The sequence below is a fragment of the Theropithecus gelada genome, chromosome 14 (assembly GCF_003255815.1).
Source record: "Theropithecus gelada isolate Dixy chromosome 14, Tgel_1.0, whole genome shotgun sequence".
In the NCBI taxonomy this organism is placed as follows: Eukaryota; Metazoa; Chordata; class Mammalia; order Primates; family Cercopithecidae; genus Theropithecus; species Theropithecus gelada.
Window position 1 is genome coordinate 4,643,411 of NC_037682.1, and position 25,653 is coordinate 4,669,063.

General features: G+C 45.1%; 1 protein-coding gene across 3 annotated transcripts in view; it reads right to left on the reverse strand.

Annotated features, from left to right (window-relative positions):
- The window catches only part of PPFIA1 (PTPRF interacting protein alpha 1), a 113,079-nt gene that overhangs the window by 53,142 nt on the left and 34,284 nt on the right, over positions 1–25,653 (reverse strand). For all 3 annotated transcript variants that reach the window (XM_025358051.1, XM_025358049.1, XM_025358052.1), the window contains 8 exons: positions 9,225–9,326; positions 8,717–8,881; positions 8,142–8,216; positions 7,353–7,454; positions 6,893–7,114; positions 3,707–3,853; positions 1,917–2,051; positions 502–585 (listed from right to left, as the gene is read on the reverse strand). In XM_025358051.1, coding sequence (XP_025213836.1) covers positions 502–585; positions 1,917–2,051; positions 3,707–3,853; positions 6,893–7,114; positions 7,353–7,454; positions 8,142–8,216; positions 8,717–8,881; positions 9,225–9,326 — 1,032 coding nt within the window. The remainder of the gene's footprint in view (positions 1–501; positions 586–1,916; positions 2,052–3,706; positions 3,854–6,892; positions 7,115–7,352; positions 7,455–8,141; positions 8,217–8,716; positions 8,882–9,224; positions 9,327–25,653) is intronic.

Below are 25,653 nucleotides of genomic sequence, written 5' to 3' on the forward strand. Positions count from 1 at the left end.
ACGGTGTTGCCCTTGCTTAGAACTATTCATTCCAACACACCATGATGTTTGCAGTGTTTTAACCTGTGACAGAGGTCAGGCCTCTGATCTGCATTTGGGAATTCAGTGCCACATCCTAGGCAAGTGGACTAGTCATCCAGGACAATGGGCCTGCCTCTACCCACGCCGGTACCACAGGTACCTAGAACAATTCCCCTCATAGGCCACTAGACAAGCAAGAAGCATTTTTGGACGTGGGGATCTAATCTACCCCCTGAAGCACTGCCTATGATCTCAAATTTCTTCTGCGGCTCCCAACACTGACTGAAAACTGCTACTGTGTGGGATGTACACATTAGCAGGCGACTCACAGATGAGGGCACAAAACAAATGCACGTGACCAGAACTGAGCTGGAGGACCAACATCTCAGTCAGGGGTGGGAGGCCCCGAGCTCCCCACAGCCCGAGCAATGCCCTTGCAGCACCCACTCAGCGCCCCCGCCCTCAGGGCTGCATGCTCACCCGCTGCAGTTCTTGATTCTTCTCCTCCAACTGTGCTTCCATCTGCCGTAACCTTTCTTCAATGTTGCCGTGTCTCTCTTCAGCCTGTCAGCAGAAATAGCATCAGCTTACCTCATCCTTACACTTCATTAACAACATGCTGCATACTACTGCAGTGGCAACAGGCAGGACATGCTCTGCGTGGACTCCTCCGCCATACTAAACGGAAAGCATTTACTCATCCATCAACACAGCTTATGGGGCTTCACGTGCTGGGCTGGGAGGTGGCTAGCCCTCTTGTGTTGGTGATTCTGAAGCATGGCTGCTGCTGGTGACTGACTGGGTGTTTCCCCCCAACCCCTAGGCCCAATCTCAATGGAGTTGTGATTCCCCCATCCTTAGACTGCTTCTGGTCAGTCAGCATGGAAAGCAGAAAGCAGCAGCAAGCACAAGCAAGGAGCAGTGCACCCATTCTACCTTCCTAAGCTTGGAAGTAAGTTCCAACAGTTTAGCTTCCTTAGCAGCAGAGCTCCCAGAAGACAAAAGGTCAGACTACAGAGCCGACAAGGGACAGGAAAGATAACAGGGGAGAAAAGAAATTGAGACTTTAAAAGCAGATCATGGAGTGGGAGGAAAGGTTCTCTTAAGCTGTTAGCAACAAACTTGCTAGAAGGAACAGGTCTGTAGGCCCTAAAACCATCTGAATGGTCCAGAAGGATGCCCTCCCCAGCAGCTTGAAAAGCTTGAGCCAGGAGACTCAGGACGACGGACAGCGGCCTCGGCTCCTGCTGCTCGCCTGCCTGGCACTGCAGTGCTGGGCTCCCCATGCCCCAGAGGCTGGGTGTTTGCCCAGTGATGTGCTCCCTGGATTCTCACTGGTCCCAGGACCTATGACAGCATTTACCTCTTTAGCTACTTCCCTCATGAATGGTGAGAACTTGGAGGGACTGTGCCTTTCACATGCCTAGTCAACAGTTGTTGGACAAATGAATAAATATTACTTAAAAACACATTTTTAAGTAATTTCAAAATAATAAAATTACTTAAAAATGTGTTTATTAAGAATGTATCTTGATGGTGTTTTTAAAAGAATGGCATCTTCCTATTTCTGAGAAAAACTACCTTCTTTTACAGAGGCTTCTATCCTATGCTTAAGCTGGTGACCAAAACAATTTTACGAAGCAGTAACTCTCAGATCACACATGCTGTGGACAAATAGTATACAGCTCACAACACCAAGGGAGACTTCAGGATAAAAGGATCACGTCTGGCATTTACGAAGTGTTCCAATCTCAGATGAAAGAGCACTCAAACCAAATCTGTGCTCTTCCATGGATTTAGGTGCTGATGTAGTAAGAACAGTGACAAACAAGGTACACAGGCAAGGCACAGTCACAGGCCTGGCAGCCGAACCAGAACAAAGCTCATGGCACTACCTTGGAAAGCGCTGCCACCCTCTGGGCCAGCTCCGCCTCCACCTCAGGGAGCGTCTCTGCCTTCCTCAGTGTCTGCTGCAGCTTTTGCTCTGCCAATTCCAAGCGCTCCTGTAACTGGCGGTTTTTATCTTCAGTCTATAAAATGAGAGCAAAGCATCAAAATGCAGCAAATCTTCTAGCTGTATCAGTTTTTAACAGATTGAAACAAACTGAAATGCAGATACAGACTAAGAGAGTCATGATGGAAGAGCTACAGTGATGGGGGTTGCTTCTGGGTCAGGTTTGTGTGTGTGTGTGTGTGTGTTTTTTGAGATAGTCTTGCTTTGTCACCCAGGCTGGAGTGCAGTGGCACAATCTCGGCTCACTGCAACCTCCACCTCCCGAGTTCAAGCAATTCTCCTGCCTCAGCCTCCTGAGTAGCCGCAATTATAGGCATGTGCCACCACACCTGGCTAATTTTTGTATTTTTAGTAGAGACAGGGCTTTGGCATGTTGGCCAGGCTGGTCGTGAACTCCTAACCTCAAGTGATCCAACTGCCTCAGCCTCCCAAAGTGGTGGGATTACACGTGTGTGCCACTGTGCCTGGCCTGGGTCAAATTTTCCTGTTGCCTGGAGTACATGCCCACTTTCCTGGGCTTCGTTTCAATGTGCAAAACACCTCTTGCCAAAGTATTTGCTCTTCCTAAATAACTTCTAAGAAACTTTTTTTTTTTGTTTAAAGACAGAGTCTCGCTCTGTCACCCAGGCTGGAGTACAGTGATACTCTTACAAGAGTAAGTATGGTTTAACGAAACCACAGGAGACACAATTTCTTACTATAGACTTCATTGCCTTTTTTTTTTTTTTTGAGACGGAGTCTAGCTGTGTCGCCCAGGCTGGAGTGCAGTGGTGCAATCTTGGCTCACTGCAATCTCTGCCTCTCAGGTTCAAGCGATTCTCCTGCCTCAGCCTCCTGAGCAGCAGCTGGGATTACAGATGTGCATCACTACGCCCAGCTAATTTTTCTATTTTTAGTAGACACAGGGTTTCACCATGTTAGTCAGGCTGGTCTCAAACTCCTGACCTCATGATCCGCCTGCCTTGGCCTCCCAAAGTGCTGGGATTACAGGCGTGAGCCACCGTGCCCAGCCGCATTTTTTATTTTAGACACGGGGTCTTGTTCTGTGGCCCAGGCTGCAGTCCAGTGGCACAATCATAGCACAGTGAAGCCTTGAACTCCAGGGCTCAAGTCATCCTCCCTCCTTAGCCTCCTGAGTAGCTAGGGCTAAAGGCACATTCCACCATGCCGAGCTAATTATTTATTTTTTTAATTTTCTGTAGAGACAGGGTCTTGCTATGTTGACCAGACTGTTCTCACATTCCTGGGCTCAAGTGATCTTCCCGCCTCAGCTTCCCAAAGTGTTAGAATGACAGGCATGAGCCACTGCGTCTGACCAAGACTTTATTTCTCATACTATTCATTTATCATAGTGCTCCCACTTAGTAACAAATAGCCAGTTGCCTTGAAGTTCTTTGCCACTCTCTCCTCCTTTGGTAAAAATGCTAAAAAGCAATAGATTAACTTTCAATTACAACAAAAGAAAAAATTGAGGACAAAATGGTTAAATCAAATCCTACGTTATCAAAACCTGTAAACTGAAGGAACTCCCACATATCTTGAACATAATATTCTAAGGTCATAAAAACTTGATATTTGGACTTGATTTCCAACATGAAAGTGAGAGAAAAAGGGTCTTTAATTTCATTAATAATTAACTGAAGCCAGACAAAGATCGATAAAATCCATTACCTGTCGATGCATAGAATCTTTATTTGCAATTTCATTTTCAAGTTTATCATTGAGGTCATGCACAGATGTGGCTTCACGCTGTGCAGCGAGGTAGCGTTTTTCAAGAGTAGTGATTCTCTCTTCCATGTCTTCCTTTTGGGCCATGGCCTAAATTAGTATTTCAGGGGGGACAAAAAAGTACGTAATTAACAGATTACACATTAAGATACTTAAGAGAGAAAAAAACTGAACTAAATCCCAAATTTCCAATCAAATTAAAAATTAGCATCTTCAGGCCAGATACAGCAGCTCACTCCTATAATCACAGTACTTTGGGACGCTAAGATGGGAGGATGGCTTGAGGCCAGGAGTTCAAGACCTTGTCTCTACAAAAATATTGTATTTTATTTTTTGAGACACAGTCTCCCTCTATCACCTAGGCTGGAATGCTGTGGTGCAATCAGGGCTCACCACAGCCTTGACTTCCCAGGCTCAAGGGATCCTTCCACCTCAATCTTCCCAGTAGCTGGGACTACAAGCGCATACCACTATATCCACTAATTTTTAATTTTTTGTAGAGATAGAGGTCTTACTATGTCGCTCAGGCTGGTCTTGAATTTCTGGGCTCAAGAGATCCTCCTTGGCCTTCCTTTGGCCTCCCAAAGTGTTAGGATTACAGACGTGAGCCAGCATCCCTGGCCAAAAAAATTTTAAAGAAACAAAAATTAGCCACGCATGGTGGCATGCCCCTGTAGTCCCAGGTACTTGGGAGGCTGAGGCAGGAGGATTGCTCGAGTCTGGCAGTTCAAGGCTGCAGTGAGCTATGATGGCACCACTGCACTCCAGCCTGGGTAACAGAGAGAGATCCTGTCTCACAAAAAAAAAAAAAAAAAAAAATAGTGTCCTCAAAATTAAATTGAAGACGATGTCAATTTTCTCAAATGTGAATGAAAATGTAACTACCTCAAATATCATAAATATTCACCTATACGATTAACAAAGACTTGTCTCTCTTAATACTATGTCTAGCCACTCAGTTGACCAAGCTTTCCCATTTCTACATAATATTATAAAAATATATACACTCAAATATCTAAATATTTTTCAAGGAGGTGAAAGTGTCCTCAAAGAAGACGCAGTCTATGTCTGCCTCACGCTACAAATGGTCTTACACAGGACAGGGTGTGGCCTCTCTCAATGGATACAGTAGTGAGATACAAGTCTCACTTTCTAGGATAAGGGTTAGATGAAATCTCATACAATTACAAGATTCAGGCATATTGACAAATGGAAACAGAAGTACAAGTTCAATTTAATTGGACGCAACTACCTGAAGTCTACAAGATGATTACTAAACAGTATCAAACACTTAAGGCTAGGACCAGAACTTTTTGCTTGTGAAATACCTGTCCTCCACCCCCAGAATTCACTATTTTCAAGTTGTTCCCTATTTATAAAATGACTAAGGTTAGCGAAGTGATAACTATTAAAAGTGACTACTAAAAGTCATAGGGGAAAAAAGCTCAACATCACTGATTAGAGAAATGCAAATCAAAACCACAATGACACAGGATCTCACACCAGTCAGAAAGGCTATTATGGAAAAGTCAATAACAGATGCTGGTGAGGTTGTGGAGAGAAAGGAATGTTTTCCTACTGTTGGTGGGAGTGTAAATTAGTTCAACCATTGTGGAAGGCAGTGTGGAGATTCCTCAAAGACCTAAAGATGGAAATACCAACCCAGAAATCTCATTACTGGGTATATACCCAAAGGAATATAAATCGTTCTATTATATAGACACATGTATGTGTATGTTCACTGTAGCACTATTCACAATAGCAAAGACATGGAATCAACCTAAATGCCCATCAATAGTGGACTGGATCAGGAAAATATGGTACATATACAACATGGAATACTATGAAGCCATAAAACAGAATGAGATCATGTCCTTTGCAGAGACATGGATGGAGCTGGCGGCCACTATCTTTAGCAAACACAGGAACAGAAAAACAACATACCTCATGTTCTCACTTATAAGTGGGAGCTAAATGATGAGAACACAGGGACGCACAGAGGGGAACAACACACACTGGAGGGTAGGAGGAAGAAGAGGATCAGGAAAAATAACGAATGGGTACTAGGCTTGGTACCTGGATGATGAAATAATCTGTACAACAAACCCCCAGGACACAAGTTTACCTACGTAACAGACCTAAGCATGTACCCCAAACTTAAAAGTTAAAATAAAAAATAAAAAATAAAAGTGATAGGTCTTAAAAGAATTTCAAAATTCTCAGCATGTTAATCTCTGCCACATAATCTCCCGCTATAGCCAAAGAATAGAACCTAGCAGGTGACACAGCACACACACATGCTCTTCCTGTGGTGAATTCCTACATGAAATTACTCATGCCAAACTATCACACTGAAAAGCAGACGTTCCACGGTTGAGGCGCCTGACAAGGGACAAAGCGCAGGTTAGAAAGTGACAGGAAGGGCACCTGAGAAAGAACTCAGCCTCACTGTTCCATGATCAAATAGTTTCTCATAGTGATAATGGCAGAAATACTTGTTAGCAATGAGTATACTGCGACATATTTTTACTATACGATCCTGATGACCCACGTAGAAGCAAATTCCACTCTTGATTATTTGTCTGACCATCAATATTCAATGCCACGAGTTCCTTGAAGGAGCAGGTCAGAAAACGAGAAGACCGCCAGCAACGCCCCTTCCCACAGTTAACAGACTATAGTCACATCGCCCTACGTGAACTAGCACAGCCAGGATCAACGTCTGCTTGCTAAGCATGTGTGCAACAGAAGGCAATCTGAACATAAGAACAAATTAAGACAGCCTAGAAATTGCACAGATGAAGAATCTATAAACAAGGACATTAAAGAATATCAAAGCAGCACAGGTAGGAGGGGCTGGTGTGGCGTCCACTCCATGGCCACATCAGTCAGTGGTACTAGTTCTCCTCTATTTTGAAGCGCTCAGGGACAGGAGATTTCACAACAAAAATGGGGAGGCATCTTATCGCAGTTTCACAGCACTCTTTCTTTTTCAATATAACTTATATAATAATCCAAAGGTTGAAAGTAATTGGGAGAGCAAGGGACAAAAGGAGAAAAAAAATCATTAAATAAAACCTCCCAAACATTCAACTTCATGACAAGCCTGTAATTTTTGTTATTGCTCACTTCACGGACATCTCGTTGCAATTTTGTGTTCATTTCTTCAGATTTGATGAGATCTTTTCTAGCAGTGTCCAGATCCTCTTCCAGCTCTGACACGTGACTGGACAGGGAAGCCAGGCGTTCTTTCATTTGGCTCTGTTCCCTTGACTGCTTACTTATGATTTCTTGGAGCTCAATTACTTTAGCAAGGTCTTCCTCATGGCTTAAAGAACCATCAGAAGATCTCTGATAGGGGGAAAAAAAAAAAAACACCCTAAATACCCTTGTTTGGTGAGCTATAAAATAAAAATACTTCCAGGAAACAGCTAAAATCAAAACTGACTTATGCAATCTGTCGGATTACACAATTTTCATGACCACTTCAGCTCTAAGCCGGCACTTTAGCAACCATTTTCCACATAACCCGACACATGCTGTGGACAAATGAAATCAAACAGAATGAAGAGAAAGCCTACAGACTTGCCTTTCCATTCGTGCTTGGTGTATTTTCTTGTTCGTGGTTTATGTCCAGCACTCCATCTGTTAGTGTTTTTTTCTGACTATTCTGTTCTTTAAGAATCATTAGCTGAAACCAAAAAATTGAATATGAGCGTAAAATACCTTACGTAAGAGAAATAAGTAAAGATAGCAAAACTCCTTTTGGAAAAACACAACTATAAACTGCTTAATATAGTATAAAAGAGAAAGCATATGGCAATGCCATCCAATCCGAAAATAACCAGATCATTAAAGACGGAATTTATTATCCACTGGCCAAATGAGTCCTTAGGTAACCATAGTTTTCTAGTCCTTAAAATGACCCAGATAGGTTGGTCCTCAATCGGGAAGATGAATAACATGTGATACACACAACGACAGTCTTTATACTTCTTTTACTTTTTTTTTTTTTTTTTTTGAGACAAGAGTCTCGCTCTGTCGCCCAGGCTGGAGTGCAGTGGCGCAATCTCAGCTCACTGCAACCTCCACCTCCTGGGCTCAAGCGATTCTCATGTCTCAGCCTCCCGAGTAGCTGGGACTAAAGGAACATGCCACCACTCCCGGCTAATTTTGTATTTTTAGTAGAGATGGTGTTTCACCATGTTGGTCAGGCTGGTCTCGAACTCCTGACATCAGGTGATCCACCCGCCTTGGCCTCCCAAAGTGCTGGGATGACAGGTGTGAGCCACTGCGCCTGGCCTTATGCTTCTTTTAATAATTAAAGGATAAAAATAAAAACCTCCCAGTTCAACTGATGATGAAGTCTCAAGCTTACCTCTTTGTGTGTGGCACCTAATTCCTCTTCTAACAAACTACATCTTTCAAGTGCTACTCGTAATCGCTCTCTCACCTGAAAATAAAAGGGGTTGAGTTTGTGTGTATGTGTGTATACTGTTTATTTTATTCTTAATACATAGTTAAGTGTAATACACTTAATGTATATATTAGTGTAATATAATAAAATACCATTAATGTCTGTCCTTGATCTTAGTGTCACGAAAACTTGTTAATGGCTCTAAATTAAGTTTGAGAAAAACAAATCTTCCCCTGAAATCCTAGGTTGTTGCAAAAGTAATTGCAGGGTTTGCCATTAAAAGTAATAGCAAAGCCCACAATTACTTTTGCAACAACCTAATACTACCCAATCTGTAACAGCAAATCAATATATATTGGTAATTTTAAGACATTTATGCCAATTAGTACTTTTTAAACCTACAAAACCCTGTTTTCTTAGAGAAATTATTTCCAAGAGTTCAAGAAGCTTCAAAAAATAAAAGTTACACCAACATTTGCGAAGCTGGCCTAATACACGGTATGTGCACAAACCAAGACTTATGTGGCTGATGGCACCTTTTCATCCAGAGCTTTGTGGTGTTCAAATAAGGACTTCAGTGCTTTCAGCACTTCCACTTCGCTGGACACGCCTGCTGGGGACTGCGCTTGTCTCTTCACCACGGTCATCCTAAGAGACCGCTCATGCCTGGAGACGAGGCATTCCAAATGCTCTAATAGCAGCTGAAATAAAAGGCCAAAATAAAGACTCGTTAAAGAGCACTTTTAATTTCATGATTGAATCTGGGGCAAATAATTCCTTTACAGTCTCATGCTAAAATGAAGTCCCTTCAATTCAGCAGAAAGACAAATTCCCCTCAATTGTATTAAAATATCATAACTTCTCATCACAAATTTCAAGTCATTAATGTGTGATCATGCTGACTAATCACAGTCTGCTCAGTGGGAAAAGGTATGAAAAGTGTTTCAGGCCGGACAGAGTGGGTCGTCCTTTTGTTTTGGGACAGCACCCCTCCTTCTGACAGTGGCTCCAGGGGCAGATGGTGAACAGAAAGGTCACACTCACCCTGGTGTTATTCCTTTCTGCTTTCAGTTCAGCAATTTCTTCTTCCCTTTCAAGAAGCTGTTCCCTGCATACACTGAGTTCCTTAGTAAGTGCCGCAAACTCCTAGAAAATCACAAAACAAAATTAAATAAATAAGAAAGACCCTCTGAAGAAAGCCTTTCATCAAGGCTTCACGGTCCTCGCACAAAGGCAATCTCACTGCAAGTTATGGGGAAGAGATCTCTGTGATCCTCCAGAGAAAGAGGGTGTCAATGGACTGGCCTAAGACCACAGACTCCCTAACAAATCACAACACTGACAGACCATCTGACTTTCTTCCATCCCTGGGCCCCGGCACAAGGACGGCAGGCAAAGAAGGGGAATCCAAGTCCACCTTCTCAGCAGCCAGAGAAGTCCAACACATTTTCCTGAACAGCATCCTGGCGTGAACTGAATGAAGACATTTTTAAATGACTCACAGACATGTGATCTGGAGTTGCTGGAGAGAGAGGAAAGAAGGCCTAGAAGGCCACCACCCCTGTCCTAGCCTCCTTATCTTCCTTTTTCTTTCTGAGACAGGGCCTCACTGTGTCACCCAGGCGAGAGTGCATGGTGTGACCACGGCTCACTACAGCTTTGACCTCCCGAGCTCAAGTGATCCTCCTGCCTCAGCCTCCCAAGTAGCTGAGACCACAGGCTTGAGCCACCGTGCCCAGCCTCTCTTCTAAAGTAATATTTCTTCTGCAAGAATCCCTACTGTGGGGAATCAACTTCCAGCATGACAGCACAAGAAACTCCACTGACCTGCTTGCTCCCAAGGAAAACAGGTGAACCCTGTAAGAAAACAACTATTCAAAGACGCTGGAGATCATTCTAAGGGTTCACAGCAAACAATCGAAAATTCAGTAAGAAAGGCCAGAGTCTGTTGCATTTGAACCAAGACTGCTCCCTGCCTCCCCTTTCCAGGCCAGTGAGGCAGCAACTCCATTCCAGACTGCTGTAGCTGACGACGCAGTGCTCTCTCCCCCGCTCCACCACGCCCCAGCTACGTGCTGCTGATGCCACATCCTGGCTAGTGCAGTCATGGGCGGGGGCCTTCCTACCTCTGTCCAGCCTCCACTCTGGAATGGAGGCTCAACTTTGAGTGTGGCGGGCTAATACCAGGGGTCCTGATCAGCTGTGCCCTGGCTCTGGGAGGCAGTGGTTGCAGGGCTGGAGTGACAAGCTGAGAGGGCCCTGGCTGCTACCATAAGACCAGGGGCGTCATTCAGGGAGAAACGAGTTTGGTGATGTTTAAACAAACCTGAGGGCACTCTTTAAACCTAAGAGCAGTGGAGGCAACTGGAGGTGTGGGTTTAATGGAGATACAGACTGGACTGCGGCTGGGTAGTCTGCAGGGAGAGCTGGAGAATTCTTGCTGCAGGAGCCCTCCAGGGTGGGAACAAATCTCCTAAAATGACTTCAGAAACTGTTTTTAGAATTAGCCACAATTTCACTGAATTGGTTCCTAATTATCCCAGGGCATTGCTGAAGACAACAGAAACATTTGTGGGGCTCAAAACTGAGTGTGGTCAGAGAGAGTGGAAGAGAGCAGCAGGGTGACTGTGGACACACCCAAAGCTGCGCCTGGCTGGGGAGTAACAGCAGAGGCTGAACACGGCAGGGGTGGGGAGGGGACACAAGCACATTTCACTACATGAATCTAGCATTCACTGAACTGGTGAAGCTGGCAAGTTTTATGTTAGTATAGTTTGTTGCAATTAAATATATATATAAATATTATAAATATATTACACTGTGAGTTTTGGAGACAAGGCTGCTCCTAAGACCATAACATTAGCTAAAGAACATGAATATCTCTTCAATTCAGGTGTTTTTTTTTTGTTTTTTTTGAGACGGAGTCTCGCTCTGTCTCCCAGGCCGGAGTGCAGGGGTGCAATCTTGGCTCACTACAAGCTCCGCCTCCCAAATTCATGCCATTCTCCTGCCTCAGCCTCCTGACTAGCTGGGACTACAGGCGCCTGCCACCAGGCCCAGCTAATTCTTTGTATTTTTAGTCGAGGTGGGGTTTCACGGTGTTAGCCAGGATGGTCTCGATCTCCTGACCTCGTGATCCGTCCACCTCGGCCTCCCAAAGTGCTGGGATTACAAGCGCGAGCCACTGCGCCCGGCCCAATTCAGTATTTCAATGCATACTTGCAAACACAAAGAAATTTCAACAATACTAATAAAGATCACCCAAATGTGTCTTAAAACCTGATAAGGATCCTGTCAAGTGTTGAAACCTCTTCAGAGATCGAACAGAGCATTCAGAAGCGGGCTCCTGGGCTTGGCAGCTTGAGGGAGGAGGGTGGGGATAGGCCGCTGAGCAGACGGGTCTCCTGGAAGTGGGCTCCTCGGCTGGGTGGTGTGCAGGAGGAGGGTGGAGATAGGCCGCTAATCAAACCGGTCTCCTGTCCACGTCCTCCCATCAAGTTTGTTTTCCTTGTCTTAAGTTTCAGAGATTTCTTTTTTATGTGCCAATATTAATCATATCAAATGCCCTGATTTACATCTTCTCTGATAATTAACTCTAGCTGACTGTCAGATCATCTAATGCCTAACTTTAATGAAACAGTGTCATCTTATGAAGGGGTTTGTACATGAGAAAAGATTATTCCTCTTGCAGGCAAAAAGCAAACAGACTCAAACTAGCTTCAGTTAAAAAGCCATTATCAGGCCAGGCACAGTGGCTCACGCCTGTAATCCCAACACTTTGGGAGGCTGAGGTGGGCAGATCACCTGAGGTTGGAAGTTCGAGACCAGTTTGACCAACACAGAAAAACCCCGTCTCTACTAAAAATACAAAATTAGATGGAAGTGGTAGTGCATGCCTGTAATCCCAGCTACTCAGGACACTGAGACAGGAGAATCGCTTGAACCCAGGAGACAGAGGTTCTGGTGGGCCGAGATCGTACCATTGCACTTCAGCCTGGGCAACAAGAGCGAAACTCCATCTCAAAAAAGAAAAAAAATAAATAAATAGCCATTATTGTGGCACATAACTGTCAAGTCAAAGTAAAGAGTTGCCTCCAGGCTTGCCTGAATACAGGACCTTGAATTTTATCACTGTGCCCCTCCACCTTGTCCCTGTTGTCTGGGTCAATTTTGTGAAGTAACTGCCAATCCACTAATTTTATCTTTGACTATGTCCAGTACAGTCTATCATCCTGGCTCATATCCTTTTCATTTACTAGATTTCAAGTTCTTCTTCCTTTTTTTCTTCCTTTATTTTTGGGTCACATCTTCTTGCTCTTGTTTCCTTTTGGAAAATTTCTTGTTTTCATGGATGCTAATTTATGTTTTTAAGAATCTTAAACATACTTATTTTGACAGTTTTTGCCAGACTGTCTGTCCTTAAATTTCCGATGCAGTAAATGCACAGCTCTGTAAGGCATCAACTCTGTGAGGATGTGTATTAGAGTATAGAGGAATTGGGGTCTCAGGCTCATCGTGGTAGAAAGTTTGATGTTGGGTTTCAGGCTCATCGTGACAGAAGGTTTTCTGTTGCTGGCGTTCTCCTCCCTGTCTAGTGGCTCAGTCCATTCAGGCTGCTATAACAAACTCCCATTACCTGAGTGGCTTAAAACAATAGAAACTCATTTTTCACAGTTCTCAAGGCTGGAAGTTCAAGAGCAAGGCATCAGCAGATTCGGTGTCTGGTGAGGGCCCAACTGCCAGCCTCTGTGACCTCACAAGACAGAAGGGACCAGGGATCTCTATGGGGTCTCTTCTAAGCACATTATTCCATTCACAAGGAGTCCACCCTGATGACCTAATCCCCTCCCAAGGGCTCTACCTTCTAATACAGTGAAACTAGAGAGTGGGATTTGAGCACATGACTTTGGCAGAGCGGGGGACACAAAAGTATTCAGCCCATAGCACTAGTGTTCTGTGGTTGCCCTCCGAGCCTTCCAAGGCCTCAGTCCAGAACTAGGTTTTCCGTGGTGATGCAGGATTCTGTCACATGGTTATGTCACTGACAGTGCAGACCCTGGCAGAGAATCATGGAACAGCAGGACTCATCCCAGGCCTTGCGTTCTACCTTCCTAGGACCACAACTGCCAATACAGCCCCAATCTCTATAGCAGAGAATTGCCTTAGATGGGGAAATCGTATCTAACTCCAGCTTCAAAAACTATCTAAGGCCAGGCATGGTGGCTCTCGCCTGTAATCCCAGCACTTTGGGAAGCCAAGGTTGGAGGACTGCTTGAGCCCAGGAGTTCACGACCAGCTTGGGCAACATAGTGAGACCCCATCTCTACAAAACATAAAAAATGAGCACACACCATGCGTAGACCCAGTAGCATAGACCCGGCTACTCAGGAGGCTGAGACAGGAGGACTGCTTGAGCCCAGCAGGTTGATGCTGCAGTGAGCTGTGAGCGTACCACTGTACTCCAGCCCAGGTGACGAGACCCTGTCTCAAAAAAAAAAAAAAAAAAAAGCTACATCTAGTTCTAATTCCACTGAACACTTTAGTCCCTGTTACCCTTACCCTTGTAAAAACCCTAGGTTCCTACTGACACTGCCTGCTTCGAGCTTGCAGCTCAGTGGCCAGCGAAATCTAGTCAATTCATGCTGACCATGCGAGGTTTCTCGTCTGTTTGTGTACTGAAGGGTATTTCTCTTGCTTCGGGGGCTGGCTATGCTTTTGGGTTTATTTCTCTACTTAAATTGTACCTTTTCACTGCTGTGTTTGGAGGGGAGATGCATCAAAGCACAAGTGAGTGCTTCCACCTCGATCGGATGTTACAGTTCATTCAAGAAATAGTGCATATCTCGTCCAGACTGGCCGCTGCAGCAACAGAGAAACAAGGCCTGTCCACTCCTCAGGATGCTTTAAAGAACAGACAGACAAGCTGGTAGGAACCTCAGAGCAGCAAGTGCTCTGGGTGAGAAGTGCCCAGGATACTGCAGGATCTGAACAGAAGCCATCCATGATGGGAAGTGGGAGTGCTTCTCGGAAGGTTTGCTGAAGGACACAGCACTTGAATTGAGCTGAATTCGGAACAAGCTGTAGAGCCAGTGAGAGCCTCTTTCACAAAAGCAGGAAGGTATCTGATAAGTGAGGGCTTCAGCAGGGCTGGGGCACGGGCAGTGTGTATGGAGGAAGCAGGTGAGGTCAGAAGTGGGCAGCCCTTCAGAGACCACAGCACACAGCACGGAACCTGGATTTCATGTTGAAGGCTACAGAAATTGCCTTATCTACAGACTTTGAGGACCCTGAACAGAAAATGGGGCAAAACTGGTAAAGTCTCAGTCAATCATTAGCATAAGGGATGTGCTCGAAATGGGTTTGTTGGAGCAATGAAAGGTCGCTGGGTGAGTTCACTGCAATAATCCCAGGGAAAAACGAGGGTCTGAACTAAGATCAGTATTAGAGAAAAGAAGGAGCCTAAGTAAGAATTCTCATGAGCTGTGCCCTTCACCAGTTTTCAAAGGATTCCCCTGGATGTTGTGTTCAGAACAGCCTGTGAGAAGGCGAGGCCAGAAGCGCGGAGATGGGTAAGAAATGACTGCAATTACGCAGTAGACCAGGGTGGGAGCGCCGCAGGTGGTGAGAAGCAGGGACTCCGGACCTGTTCACCGCAGAGCCAGCAGGAGTTCCTGGCAGGTCAAAGATCACAGAGAAAGAAAGGCCCGAGGATGCCTCCACGGATTCTGGAGGGAGCAAGTGAATGATGGAGTCATTGGTTCCTGAGAACAGAGTGCCTACGGGAAGAGTATGTTTCGAAGGGAAGATGTCAAAGTTTGGGTTTGGACGTGCTAAATTTGAGGTGGTTATTAGACAATCGAGTGCAATTCACAGTCTGAAGTTCTTGGGTGTGTTGCAGAGACTGCAAATGGGGATAATCATTTTGTTCCATGCATTCAGTGAGGCCCTGGGTGGAGGATGAGAAGAAATAGGGATCAAGCCCCCACAGTCTCATTGAGGGGCATCAGCAAAAGAGGGTAGGAGCAACCAGAGAGGAGGAGGAAAACCAGGAAACCCTTCAAGATCTTTGAAGATCCTTATTTCCAGGAGGATGATCAGCTGTATTCACTGATGCTGGTGGATCAAATGAGCCGGCTGATGCTCGCTGGCTGGACTTGCTGGAAGGAGATCAATGGTGACTGTGACAGCTGCAGCATGCTGCAGTGGCGAGTCAAAACTCTGACTAGACGGAGTCCAAAGCGAATGGGAAGAGTGGAAGTAAAGCAGGGAGTACAGAAAATTCTTCCAAGGAACTCTGCAGTAAAGGGGAAGGAAAACAGTGCAGTGGCTGGAGAAGAGAGGAGGTCAAGGAAGACCTTTGCAGGATGAGACAGACATCTGCATAGTGGGGGCAAGAATCCAGGGGTGAGGTGGGAACTGATAAGACTCCAACTGAAAGCAGGTAAGTCCAGCGACTAAGAGGAGAGGCTGACGTTTTCTGGGGCACACAGATCACCCGCAGTAAAGGGAAAGAGGGCAGACTACATGGGGTGTAGATCCAGAGATGAGGTGGGAGTTGGTGGAAGTTCTTTTCTGATTTCTTCCAATTTCACAGAGAAAAAACAAACACAATGTCATCATTCTGCATCTGCATTTGGGGAAGACAGGAGGGGAGAAGGTATGAAATGGCATCTAGAGGAGAGGATAGGTAGAAGAAAGAGGGCAGGATGTGCTAACAGGGATGCTGGCGGCAGTCAGGGCCTCTGCGGGTCAGTGGAGGTGAATGGGCATGGAGAACAGACTGAATGGGGTGGTTTCTGCCAGGTAAGCGCAATGAAGTAGAAGAGGCAAGGGAGCTGAAAGGCTGGCAGGGCTGGGAGGGTAATAATGGACCAGAAGAGGAGATGCAGGATCCTGACAAGGTGGCAGGGTCCCAGGACTGTCAGTCCCAGGAAGGTGGAATATCGGCGTTTTATTTTTAAAGTCTATTATGAACAAATTTCGTCACCTTTAAATAAAAGACCTAGTCAGAGCCTAAGTCCTCATAACCAGGAGGACCTGGAAGTGGAGGAAGAGCACTTCACAACTCAGATGGTGCAAGAACCATGCAGCCTGAGTTACTGCTGCACATCCCGCACAGACCAACCCTCCAGAAACAGGAAGGCTCCCACCTGGCCCCACCTTCACTCCCACACAAACCCCCAGCACGCTGTCACTCTTCCAGCACCAGCAGCAAGCCTTTTTCTCTTTCATACAGTTTCCCTAAGGTTTTCCTAAGAGCCCCAAACTATCTTCATTCAATTTCCAGATTTTAGATTTGCCTCTAAAACCAAAGAGAATACAGATAATTCCTATTATTTTGCTTAAATGTAAGTATTCCCAATATATTCAACTACCAAAACTATTCTGTGGTATACTACTGTGGCTACAGTAGAAAACAAATTTATAGACGTTGATGATTATTCTACTCAAAGAAAAAACCTTTCTCTCTGCTCAGAAGAATCCAACAACTGAAAATATATCAAAGCAAATTTAAACTTAGGAGTTTAGGTAAACATTAGACAGGAAATTCCAAAGTTTAAGATCTCAAAAGCATGTTCCTATATGCACTGCTTGTATTATTATTGCAGAAAAAAAAGGTAGGAACCCCAAATATGTGCAATAAATGATCTACCTTATTACATCACAGGAATCTAATTGTCAGTGTACATTTTTTCCTACTTAGGAAAAAAAAGTTAAGTTTATGTCAAATATACCACTAGTTTAAAGTGACACTCTATTTAATAATTAAAGTGTCAAGTATTTTCTGAAACAGAATAGATGCAATAATTACTGGAATATTTTCATTTAAAATATAAGTCAGAAGAATGCCAATATGTATTTCTATCTGACATTATCTAGGATTGAGAAGACAGAAAATAACACTAAAATCAGTTAAAGAACTTAGTTTCACATAATGCCTGATAATGCCGATGTTTATCATTTCTGGACAAAAGGTTTAGATCTGGATAATAGGTTCATATTATATAGACCAGACATTATTACTCAAAAGCCACAATCAGGTCAATTTCAAGTTAAGTCCTATGGATCAGATGTGACGTTTATTGCCAAAAGCGATCCACCTTTTCTCTTCCTGTCATTCCGATGGCTCAAAGTAGCCCCCATCACCAGTGGGAAAGGGGTAGCAGAGGCTCATGGTCCCCACCCTCACAGTGGTGCCTGGGCCCTGCCCCTTACCCTTTCCTCTTCCCGTTTTCTTTACCTGGCCATAACATGTTACAATTCCACATCTCTTATTCTCTATAATCTCCTTCAATAGCTCTGCTTTGCTTTTTAATTACTTTTCATTATTTCACTAACCTTTTGCTGAAAATGAAATAAAACTTCACTCAGTGGAATATTATTCAGCCATAAAAAGGAAGGGAAATTGGCAGGGCACAGTGGCACACGGTGGCTCATGCCCGCAATCCCAGCACATTGGGAGGCCAAAACAGGCAGATTACTTGAGGCAAGGAGTTCAAGATCAGCCTGGCCAAAATGGCAAAACCTCGTCTCTACTAAAAATACAAAACTTAGCCAGGCATGGTGGTGCATGCCTTAATCCCAGCTATTTGGGAGGCTGAGGCATGAGAATCACTTGAACCTGGGAGGCAGAGGCTGCAGTGAGCCAAGATTGCGCCACTGCACTCCAGCCTGGGCAACGAGAGCGAAACTCCGTCTCAAAAATAAATAAATACATAAAAATTTTTAAAAAGGAAGGAAATTCTGACACATAATACAATACGGGTGAACCTTGCGGATGCTGGGCTGAGTGAAATAAGCCAGTCACGAAAAGGGAGAATACCGTAGGATTCCACTTATATGAGGTCTCTAGAGCAGTCAAACTCAGAGAGACAGAAAACAGAATGGTAGGTGTTTGGACAATGCTGGGTGGGGAGGGTGAGACAAGGAGTTGGTGTTTAATGGGGATGGAGTTTCAGTTTGGGAAGATGAGAAAGTTCTGGAAATGCATGGTGGTAATGGTTGCACAACAATGTGATTATACTTAATGCCATGAACTGGGCACTTAAAAATGGTTAAGATGTAATTTTTACCTTACATGTATTTTACCACAAAAAAAAAAAAAAAAAAAACAGAAAAAAAGAACTTCACAGGAGGCAAAGCCTATGTCTTCTCAGTCGAAGAGAGGTCTAATAAACAGACACAAGGACCTGAGAAACCGGCATGCAGAGCTCACACTGTGATCTTCAGGCAGTAGAAGCTACTCGCCTCAGTCTAGGTTTAAAAGTATGTCAAATTTGAAATAAAGAAAATTGGAAGTTTATATATTAAAATGAATGAGCAAATCATGTTTTGAAACTCTGGTGCCATGACTAAAAGTATGCTAATAAACATCTACATCTATCTGCCCATCAGTCCACAGATAAGATGGAAGGGTGGACCACTCCTAGTGATAGAAGGGGGACAGGAGGACACTAGAAAAGAAGACCACAAACTTCACGCTTTTATAAATTTTATGAAAATTTGGTCTCATCATCTCACTGAATTCTAACCATGAATTCAAAGCCACTGTGACTGAAGTAGCACTGGCTTTTCAATCACCGGACATTATTTGCATGTAACAGATTACACAAACATTTTAAGGTTCCACTGTATCTGATATGGCTGTGAACCCACCCCAAGTCTCACCTTGAATTATAACCCCCTAATCCCCATGGGTCAAGGGCAGGACCAGGTGGAGGTAATTGGATCATGAGGATGGTTCCCTCATGTGCTGTTCTCGTGATAGTGAATGAGTCTCACGAGATCTGATGACTTTATGAGTCTAGCATTTCCCCTGCTCGCATGCACTGCGTCCTGCCGCCGGGTGAAAGAGGGACCTGCTCATCCTTTGCCTTCCCCCATGACTGTAACTTTCCTGAGGCCTCCCCAGCCATGTGGAACGGCGAGTCAATTAATCCTTTCCTTTATGAATTACCCAGTCTTGGCATTTCTTCATGGCAGTGTGAGAATGGACTAATACAGTGTCTTATTTATTTTCCCTGTCAGTTTCTCTTTAAGAAATACATACTGAAAAAACGTATGCCCATACTTAGTATTTAGTGACCAAATAAATACTGAGTTAAAAAAACACAGTATAGAACCGCATTTCCGTATGATCCTACTTGGTTAAAAGCAAGCACATGCTTCTATGTATTTTTCAAGTATACATAAGATAAAATCTAGAAAGAAACACACCAAGTTGCTGATGCTGGTTACCCACTATGGTTGGGAATGAGGGTTGGAAGTAAGATAATTTACTTTTTTTTTTTTTTAAGTCTGTATTGCTTAGCATTAAAAACAAAAAAGATCAGTCCTCCTTTCTCTGTCTTTCTAAACAATGCTAAACCCAAGGACATGATCAGAATACACGGTGTCCACATGGACACGTAACTTGTTCAGAAACATTTCTCCAGCCTGGATCCGTTGGTCCTCAGTTCTGTTTCCTGCCCCCTTACTCATCACTGCAACTGTCTCCAGCGCCTGCTGCTTGCATGGCACTCACCACCTCTCCTCTGCTAAACCCAAAGGCCAGCTCCAGTCCTCACCTACTGGGTAGCCTCTGACTGTTCACCCCCATCTATTCACCTCACCCGGTTTCCTCTCTGACTAGTCACAGAACGCTGCTGCTCCTGGGGTTCCACATTCCAGGTCTGCTGCTCGCCCCATGCAGTGTGCCTGCCTGATCCAGCCTGTGTCCACGGCTTCAATCACCTACTCTAGGCAAATGTCCAACTGCCCTTTTTAAAATTTCTATTTGAGACAGGGCCTCACTCTCTCACCCAGGCTGGAGTGCAGTGGGGCAATCATGGCTCACTGAAACCTCGACTTCCTAGGCTCAGGTGATTCTCCTGCCTCAGTCTCCCAATTATCTGGGACCACAGGCACACGCCACCATGCCCAGCTAATTTTCTGGAGAGATGGGGGTTTGTCATGTTGTCCAGGCTGGCCTCAAACTCCTGGGCTCAAGTGATCCTCCTGCCTCCACATCCCAAAGTGCTGAGATTACAGGCAAGTTATCTTGGAGGTTCAAAAACCTTTCTCCACACTGAGCTCATCATCTTCTTCCTGCCCCAATTCCCAACTCCTCATAAGCCTTCACTCAGTGGACATCAGCATCCAGTTGTCCAAGTCAGACATCACATCGCCGAGACATCACATCACCTCCTCCTCCACAGTAACCACTTGCTGAGGACCCCTAATTCGCCCTCACACACATATCTTCTAGAACTGCCCACTCCTCTACCTCCTCACCCCAGCTTCCTTTATCCAGGCCACTGTGTCTCCATAGTCTACTACAAAAGCTGCCTAACTCGTCCCTGCCTCTAATCTTTCTCCACTCCGATCCATTCTCTATGTTTTCCGAAACAAATCAGACTCTGTGACTTTCCTGCTTAAAATCCTTCAGTAACTTCCCATTGCCCTTAAGGTCAAGCCCAAAGCTCCCCTAATAACTTCTAACCCAAATGAGAAGTCATAACACACACTTCTGTTGCACTATCTGCCAGACATTGTTCTAAGCACTTAAAACGGATTGCCTCATCCAGTCCCTGAAACTCTATCAGGAGCACACAGAAGAGAGGTCAGAGTGGCAGCTCCAGAAGTCACCTCTGCCCATTCTGACTCCTACTTCTCACTCCTCACCTCATGCCTCATAGCACATCAGTCACAAAGCAATCTATAGCTCCCTCAACATGCCGTCTGTTCCTCTGCTGGCCCTCCACACTACGGCTGTTCCTGCTGATCTCTGAATCTGCTGCCTTTCCCTGACCAGCTCCCACTTACCTGATGTTCCCAGCTTGAGCCCATTTCCTGCAGGGGCCTCCTCCGCTTCCCACGTGGACACAGACAGGTCCCCTTGCGAGGTGGTCACACCCACCCCCAGCCCCGGCATTCCTCACTTCCCGGCTGCATGTCCAGCTGTCTTCCCCACTCTACTCTGAAAAGCAGAAGCCCGCACATGTGGCAACGTTCTGGGCACCCAGGAGAAACCCAGTCAATGTCCGCAGTCCAGGTGATGGCAATGGGACCAAAGGCACACCCATTCACAAAACCAGAATGCTGCCTATCAGGAAAAACAACGCACCGCACACCTGGGCTCTCGCATCAACAAAGCACGCAGACTCCACGGTGTTGAGGTGGCACGGGCATGACGGGCAGTACAGACTGGCTGCACAGTAACCACCTCTGGAGCTGATTCGAATACAGACTCCTGGGCCTCACCCTGCTGAATCAACACTCCTGTTGGGGGAACCCAGAAGTACATATTTTTAAAATACTAATTCACTAGCCAGGCACGGTGGCTCATGCCTGTAATCCCAGCACTTTGGGAGGCTTAGGTGGGAGGATCATTTGAAGCCAGGAGTTCGAGACCAACCCAAGCAACATGGTGAAACCAGGTCCCAACCAAAAATACAAAAATGATCTAGTTGTGGTGGTGCACACCTGTAGTCCCAGCTACTTTGGGGGCTGACGTGGGAGGCTCTCACTCGAGCCCAGGAAGTTAAGGATGTAGTGAGCCATGATCACACTACTGCATACCAGCCTAGGCAACAGTGCAAGATCCTGTCTCCAAACAAAACACAAAACACAAAACAAAATGCTAATTCACGGCCAGGAGTGGTGGCTCATGCTTGTAATCCCTGCACTTTGAGAAGCTGAGGCGGGCAGGATCACTTGAGCCCAGGATTTCGAGCAGCCTGGACAACATGGTGAAACCCCATCTCTAAAAAAGAAATACAGAAAATAGCCAGGCATGGTGGTGCATGCCTGTAGTCCTTGCTGCTCGGGAGGCTGAGGTGTGGGGACTGCTTGAGTCCAGGAGGTTGAGGCCACAGTGAGCTATGTCTACACCACTCTACTCCAGCCTAGGTGACAAGGTGAACCCTGTCTCAAAAAAAAAAAAAAAAAGCTAATTCACTGTCCTTCCATGTTTGAAAAGAACTGACCCTTCCAACCTCAAACACGTCACTTAAGTTATTATTCCCCTTGGTTTATGTATCTACAAAATGTGTGCAAAGATAGCTACATTCTACCCATGGTCCACAACCGTAACAATCAAATGAGAAAACCATCAAACGTGCCATTCAACAAAAGGCAGTATCGCCACCAGCCTTCTAACCCAGGAGAGTGGCTCGACAGGTGTCCCGCAGCCCCTTCCACATTAACACCTCCTCTCTGTCTGCCCCTCAAATGCAAATCCTTGGCTTGTGATGCATTGGTTGATTTTTGCCACATGGCTAAAATGAAGTTACTTAATATCTCAACTGTTAACTCAGTTCTCAGCAGTACTGTTAACAGTTTGAAGAAAGCAGGTGTATGCATTCCGACACATGAAGTGGAAAATGATCACACATGCCCCCATCACTGTCAGTCTATTGACAACCTTCTGGATTTCTAGCCTGCCCTGCACCTGCCTTTTTTTTTTTTTTTTTTTTTTTTTTTTGAGATGAAGTTTCGCACTTGCTGTCCGGGTTGGGGTGCAGTGGTGCAATCTCAGTTCACCGCAACCTCCGCCTTCCAACTTCAAGCAATTCTCCTGCCTCAGCCTCCCGAGTACCTGGGATTACAGACATGCACCACCACACCTGGCTAATTTTGTATTTTTAGTAGAGACGGGGTTTCTCCATGTTGGTCAGGCTGGTCTCGAACTCCTGACCTCAGGTTAACCGCCCACCTCAGCCTCCCAAAGCCTTTATCTTTGCTAACAAAAATCCTCCAAGAATGTCTACATTCTCTGCCTCTGCTTCCTGGGTGCTCACAGCTTGCCTTCCTGCCTTCACTGCTCACAAACTGCTTCCAAGGGTGAACAACCTTGAGCGCCCCTAAGAACCAGTGTGTCCTCGGCCTCTCTGCTCTCCCGATACTGGGTCCTTGGCTTGTGGGTGGACGGCTAACAGCACTTGACCCTCAGACCTGGTCCTGTCTTCCAGAACTTGTTCAGTCTCTGTTAAATGACAAGAAGCCCACCACTACCAACTGCAGCTGGAACTTAACAAAAACAGAATGTGGTTTTCATTTGGAAGAGAAAAAGAGGAAAAAGGCCCTTAGTGCTTTTATTTTATTTTATTTTTTTGAGACAGAGTCTCGCTGTGTCACCCAGGCCGGAGTGCAGTGGTGTGATCTCGGCTCACTGCAAGCTCCGCCTCCTGGGTTCACGCCATTCTCCTGCCTCAGCCTCCTGAGTAGCTGGGACTACAGGTGCCCACCACCATGCCCTGCTAAATTTTTTGTATTTTTAGTAGAGACGGGGTTTCACCGTGTTAGCCAGGATGGTCTAGATCTCCTGACCTTGTGATCCGCCTGCCTCGGCCTCCCAAAGTGCTGGGATAACAGGTGTGAGCCACCACGCCCGGCCAAAAGCCCTTGGTGCTTTTTAAAAAGTACAAGGGGCCGGGTGCGGTGGCTCATGCCTGTAATCCCAGAACGTTGGGAGGCTGATGCAGGTAGATCACGAGGTCAAGAGATGGAAACCATTCTGGCCAACATGGTGAAACCCCGTCTCTACTAAAAATACAAAAATTAACTGGGCATGGTGGCACACACTTGTAGTCCCAGCTACTCGGGAGGCTGAGGCAAGAGAATCACTTGAACCTGGGAGGCGGAGGTTGCACTGTGCTGAAATCACCCCACTGCACTCCAGCCTGGCGATAAAGGGAGACTCCATCTCAAAAAAAAGAAAAAGTACATGGATGAAGAGGTTAAAAATTCACTGTGCCTCTCTCTTCACTTCTGGCTTAGCAACTAAGGAGGGTGCATTTGTGCGTTTCTAAATGTCAAATCAGTATCACTGAAGGCCAAACGTGGGACACCTTAATTCAAGATGTGGTTTCTTCACCAGCTAAAGTGGCATTGTCAGCCACTTTATAATGAACACAATTTATAATCCATCTGGTCTGTCAGCTCTGAAACTGTATTATCCTTGACAATTTAACTTGTTTTTTGTTTTCACTCTGAAGGGAGCTGCATTACTTCATAGTAACTGAAACACTGATGTGAATTTCCACTCAAAAAACTTATGACCATACTGCTCTTATGTTTTAAAACTTTTGTCAAGATAAAAGTCACATAAAATTCTCAATCCCAACCATTTTAAGAGTACAATTCAGTGGTTTTTAGCATATTCACAATGTTGTGCTACCATTACCACTATCTAATACAGCACATTTTCGTCAGCCCCCCCAAAAAAACCCATAGCTATCAGTAATCATCACCAACCCTCCCTCCCCACTCCACCCTAGGCACCCACCAATCTGCTTTCTGTGTCTGTGGATCTGCCTGTTCTGGACATTTAACAGGAATGGAATCATACACTCTGTGGCCTTTTGTACCTGGCTTCTTTCACTTGGCATAGTATTTTCAACGTCATATATGTTGTAGCATATGGTAGCTCCACTCCTTTTTATTCCTTTCTCTTTTTTGGAAAACTTATTTTTTTGGCAAAACTGGGATTTTCTCATGGGAGTTTCTAAGTTTTGCTTCCTGTACTTTTATCATTCTGCTAAGAGCAAACCAAACTATTTTTGGTTGTTTTTAGCATTTCAATACTTAAACACATACAATTCCATAGAATACACAGGCAAGACAATTAAAAATATTAGCAGCCAGGCACAGTGGCTCATGCCTATAAACTCAGCACTGTGGGAGGTCAAGGCAGGCGGATCACCTGAGGTCAGGAGTTCGAGACCAGCCTGACCGACATGGAGAAACCCCCGTCTCTACTAAAAATACAAATTAGCCGGGCATGGTGGCGCATGCCTATAATCCCAGCTACTCAGGAGGCTGAGGCAGGAGAATCGCTTGAACTCGAGAGGCGTAGGCTGCGGTCGGCCGAGATCGCGCCATTGCACTCCAGCCTGGTCAACACGGCGAGACTCCGTTTCAAAAAAAAAAAAAAATTTTTTTTAATGTTAGCATGAATGTTTCAAAACAACCTGAAATATTACTGAGAATGTATATTTCATATACTTCAGAATTCAAGTATATATTAGTAAAAAAAGCCAAAGAAAAAACATTCTAATTAACATGTTTAAACTTAGCCTGAGGGGAGGGGCAGAACCAAACCAATAAAATAAAAATAAATAAAGGGCAGAAACCCTTGATTCTAATAGAAATGAAAGCCTTCTACAATCACCTTTTTATTCTTATATTTGTTTACCTCTTCGAGAGTCTCGCCCTGTCACCCAGACTGAAGTGAAGTGGCACAATCATAGCTCCCTGCAGCCTCCAACTCCTAGGATCAGCCTCCCAAGTAGCTAGGGCTACAGATGTGCACCACAGTGCCCAAGTCATTTGTTGGTTTGTTTGTTTGTTTTTTAAGAGATGTGATGTTGCCCAGACTGGTCTTGAACTCCTGGCCTCAAGCGAACCTCCCACCTTGACCTCCCAAAATGCTGGGATTATAGGGGTGAGCCACTGTGCCCAGCCTCTGCAATCAATTTTTTAAAAAGAATAT